This window comes from Sprattus sprattus (assembly GCF_963457725.1).
Source record: "Sprattus sprattus genome assembly, chromosome: 3".
In the NCBI taxonomy this organism is placed as follows: domain Eukaryota; kingdom Metazoa; phylum Chordata; class Actinopteri; order Clupeiformes; family Clupeidae; genus Sprattus; species Sprattus sprattus.
In genome coordinates this window covers 51009500-51014499 of record NC_137922.1, presented here as the reverse complement: position 1 = coordinate 51014499, position 5000 = coordinate 51009500, and the positions used below count along the sequence as shown (strand labels likewise).

Sequence of the window (5000 nt, the reverse complement as noted above, 5' to 3'; positions counted from 1 at the left end):
CGATCGTATATCCCACAGGCAGGCAGCCAGAGGGGATGGAGGGATGAAGGGATTGAGGGTTAGGGAGGGCTGCAACAGAAGCATTTGGACTTTTTAAGAGCGGGAGTTGAACTCGGATTCAGAGCATAGGCTGCCATGGACAGGCTGTCACAGGTCACACTGGAAAACAACGATCACGCAAGACTTGAGGTCCTAGGTCTCGTGGACGCGTGACCACATGGGCGTTTGATGGGACCCATTGAGTCGCTGATGTTACTTTTTTATGTTGTTGGATAAAGCCAGACATGCACTGGATCATCTGAATCTCCCTATGAAATAAGGTGATGGCATGGAAGCCTTTGGTTGCCAGGGACAGCGGCCTCCAAAATAAACCACACTTAGCATTGCTTTGAGGTGAACCGCAGCATTGCTGGCATGGCAAGGAAGGAATCTGTGGATGCTCCTAGCCCAGGCTGTATCAGCAAATTAAGGTCCTGAACATCTCTCAGGACTACCCAAATATGTGGAGCATACATGGAGTTTTTCAAGAGCGTTTTTTTTCTTGTTTAACTTTATCATCTAAATACATTTTAATCTCCTTTAAAGTAAACTCATTCATTTGGTGCTGTTCCTGTGAACCTGACGATGTCGTTCTAGTGGCAGTTTTCAGTTGGTTGTCTTTTAAAGACAAATCTCCTGTGGGCAATGCCTTCAGCAGGACCTTTTTTCAAAATGGACTGGAAGCAAGCGCCTATACTTTACTGTCACATCAAGGACAGTGTAAAATGTTGCCCGTCCCATCTGCTGCTCACAAAAGTCACAAAAGGAACAGGCCACTGCCACCGATTTACTGTCCTGCACACCGACGGCTGCTTGCACGCATGCATACACATGCACACTCAAACACACCATTAAGACCTGCAATAGCAGTCCTGTTGTAAGGCAGTAACTGGACATGTAGGCCTCTAGGCCTGTGTCTATTACTACTGCTTCACCCCCACCCCTCAACACCATGTACCAGCCCCCCCCCCCCCCCCCCCCAACCCTAACCCCATAGCCGATCTCAAGTGACACATCACAGTTGGCTGTCAATCAAACAAGGCAGGACTGCCCACTGCTGCGTCATCGGGTATGTGCTCTGACGCGGGAGCTGCAGTGTCTGAGGCCGCCAGACCAGGGCTTTTAATAGACCAGAAACCTCTGCAATGGCCGAGGACTGGGGACACGAGAGCAGGGGGAACTAATGAGAACCTGGCCGTGATACAATACATAGAGAATTGGGCGCCTAGTGCGGCGATCACACCAGGAGGGTCTTGAGTATCAATGTGGCCGTGAGTCTTGGTGAGCTTATACTGAAAAACAGAGGAGCTAAGTGCCTTATTGCATGTCTGTTTGTGTGTGTGTATGTGTTAGTGTGCATAAGTGACACACATGTTTGTGAGTTTTTGGTAAATTGTGGTTGAGCAGCTATAAAGCTTTCAGAACACTGAACCATCCTGTGCAATACTGTAAATGTCGTGTATGAGCTATGAAGTGTTCAAATGTATTAGCCCACATATCCAGACAGTTTCTTTTAAGTCTGTGCTCAGAAGCTTGAGGATCAAATAATCGCAACCTTTGCTTGCATTCTGAATGTTGTTTAAAAGGATTGTACATCTAACAGTTTATCTCTCTTTGATGTTTTACAGATGTAGTACACACCCTGGGTCCAGTCGACGGCAGTCTCTACGCTAAGATCCGAAAGAAGGACTCCACAGAGGGTATTGTCTCCGTCAACGGGCTCCCACCGGCTGAACGTGCCAACCCTCCTCTCCAGCGGGTGGTGGCCTTAGCCAATCACGCACTTCCTCTTCCTGTTGTCAACCACGCCCTTCCAATCGTTGACCACGCTCTCTCGGTGAGCAGCGACTCGGGCAACTCCACTGCCTCCGTAAAGACCGACCGCACCGATGACCCGCACTCCCAGCACGGTGGCGCTGGAGGAGGCGGGAGCGCCTGCGTGATCCATTCGGGCGCCGAGCCGCCCCTCAGCCCGCGGGAGAAGCGGGAGCTGGAGCAGCTGCTGAGCGGCCTCGAGGGAGGACCCCAGCAGCACCAGCCGGCCCGACAGGGCTACCCGTCCCCCGGAGGAAGCCCCGCGGCGGGAGGGATCCTCCACCTGGTGCCCGCGCAGATTCACGTGAACGGGCGTGGTGGGATCCGCACCATCACCGACAACCAGAACGAAGCTGAGCGCGAGACCGATATCCTTGACGACGAACTTCCAGGAGCTGACATCAGCGCGGACAGCCTCTTGACAATCTCGTCCCTGGACGGCCAGGAGACGCCGGCCGCGGACAGCCACAGACACAGCGTCTACCAGACACCTGAGCAGCAGCAGCCATCCGACTCAACCACCGTGGACATTGAAGGGCCGTCTGCTCTCCCAGAGCTCAGGACCGGCAGGAGAGAAATGCCGGTGCACCAGGTGCACGGCTCAGCCTCCGCCCAGGAGCGCCTGATCGACTACAATGATCAGAATGGGAGCATGTACCGCTCACAGTCCTACGGGGCCACCCCGGCCCTGGAGGCAGGGCGGAACGACGCCTCCCGCCTTCTTCCCCAGACTCCTGAGAGAAGCACCAGTAGCCGTGAGGCGGTCCAGCGCGGGCTCAACGCCTGGCACCAGTACGGCCTGGTGGACGACCCGTTCTTCGGACCCATGTCGGGCCTGTCCCGCTTCCCCACGTCACCGAGCGGCGACTCACAGAACGATGTGGAGCAATCCATCGACGCCCTGAATATGCTCATGCTGGACCTGGAGCCCACGCAGACTCCCGTGCCCAAATCCCAGAGTGCCCCACCGGGGGACAACCCGTCCCTCTACCAGACCCCTTTTGCCCAGAACTACCCTAGACCGTCCTACCAGGGAGACCAGGCCATCCACAGCTACGCTTCTGGTTACCCTCCATCCTCCTCGGCCAGTTATGGGCAGTTCTCTCAGAGGTCCTCCCCAGCCTACCCACCCATGTCGCCCTCCTCGGAGCCGCACAGGGGGGCCTTCCACCTTCACCACCCCTCCTCCCCCACTCACCCCCAGGAGGCATACATCCACCGAGGGGGCCCCGGGTCCCCAACCCCCCCTCTGGCTCACCCTCAACCCCTGAAGCCTCAGAGCGCCTTCAGTCAGGGAGGGGGAGGCGGATCGGTGTGTTACACCCCTGAGCTCCAGGGCATGTCCCCGTACCCCCCAACCCAGAGCGGCTACAGCGCCTCCTCCTCTCCTCTCCCGTCGGTCACCCCCGCCAGGGAGCCGGAACCCGAGGAAGAAAGCCTGAACCTATCGGGGCTGGTGGCCCACCGTATAGCGGGTGAGTGCTTAACTGGAATGGTCTTGTTATTAGGTACTCTTCAATAGTGAAAGTTAAATGAATACATGGCTTGATTTGGTGAATTTGAGTTTGGTTCAGTGGCTTACAATGAAAACATGGTTAAGTAGAAATATCAATAAAATGAGAAATTTCCTTTCAGCTAGCCTGGGTAAAACCATTTGCTGAATTAGTGGATATAAAGTGTTTGTGAGGTCGGCATTAGGTCCGTGTAATCCTAAAATAGTTCTCCATGATGCAGAAAAAGTTCTGGGGCTATGGAAATATTTTCTGTGTTTTCTGCACAAATATAATATTCTCTGTTTATAAAAGTTGCAAACTGAACCTTATCTGAAACAAGAATTCTTTCCATGCTGAAGAGCCAGGAAGGAAAGTTGGCAGATAGGTGTCGAGGAAGGCCTTCGATGCGTAGCAAAAAAGAACAGAACACAGATTAAAAACATAAAGTATTGTCAGATTGATGTTCTGTTTCGCCTTGTTCTATCAAGAGCTTAAGACTTGGCTACATACTGTGTGTTGGCACATCAACTTGTTTAATTCCTTGTACACTCGTGTTTGTTTAAATTCACAAGTGTGCAGCTGCTTGTTTAGAATAGTTTCCCAACATCTCTGTTTTCCATGGCACTCTCTGAAGACCAAGAGCTATGCCCATGTCAGTATATCCATCCATTTATGGTGGACAAAGCAATTGTAAACAATCAGGCTAGAGCTAGCGCTTAAAAATCTAACACCTTACTTGGGGTGGAACACAAGGCACACACACACGCAGCTGGCTGTCTTCTGTTGACGGAATCCTCGGAGCATAGCTCTGCGATGAGCGCACACAGCGCAGCCCAACCCCGAGCACTCGTGCCAGGGGAGGATGAGACAGAGAGGGCAAGACTCTGCCTTACACAGTCATGTAGCATCACCCAGCATCCCTGCATTGGCACAGACAACATAACATGGGGGTAATCTTGGTGGAGCTGTTTGCTAGCCAAACACATGTCATGAGTCTCACCCCCACCAACCCCCCCCCCCCCCCCCCCCCCCCCAGCCTGCTGGAGGTCCAGCCAGTGCTTGGTGCTTGCTGCTGGGTAGAGGAGGGAGTTCAGAGGCATCCATCATGGGGTGTAAGAATAGCCATCAAGCCTCTGCCTCTGTTTCAGCTACCAGGAATTCTCCACATTGACTTCAGGGACTACCGAAGTGCATTCTGCTATTGTTCACTAGTGCCATCTTGTGGCAGCTCCAGGAGCTAGATCTTGTGTTCTGAATTGGGAAAACAGTGGTAAACTCCAAATATAAAATGTAAAACATTTAAAAACTGATCAAATGGTGTGACAAAGGGAGTTATAATTTTGGTGAGTGCGATGAAAAGAATTCAGATTTTTTTCTTTAGCAAACATTCAATGTATAGCAAAAGATCTTAAAATATAAAGACAATCAGTCAAAACCAACCAAAAGAATGATGTTAACATGAAATCCATGTGTAAAGAACGCAACATTACACCAAACACTGTATGTGCGCGGTATTCATCCGTGATCTGATTGCAAGTCTGTTGAAACGGTCTGAGCCGTAGTCCTGAGCCACAGACAGTCTTTCATCCAAAACCGCACTCTGTGAAGAAGGCTGCAAGGGGGGAAACAGGCCGTTTGACTTGTTGAAGGATT

At 52.0% G+C, this 5000-nt stretch overlaps 1 protein-coding gene across 1 annotated transcript in view; it reads left to right on the top strand.

Moving 5' to 3' along the window:
• The window catches only part of tns1a (tensin 1a), a 53416-nt gene that overhangs the window by 25669 nt on the left and 22747 nt on the right, over window positions 1-5000 (top strand). The window contains exon 12 of the mRNA XM_080835016.1: window positions 1668-3329. Coding sequence (XP_080691142.1) covers window positions 1668-3329 — 1662 coding nt within the window. The remainder of the gene's footprint in view (window positions 1-1667; window positions 3330-5000) is intronic.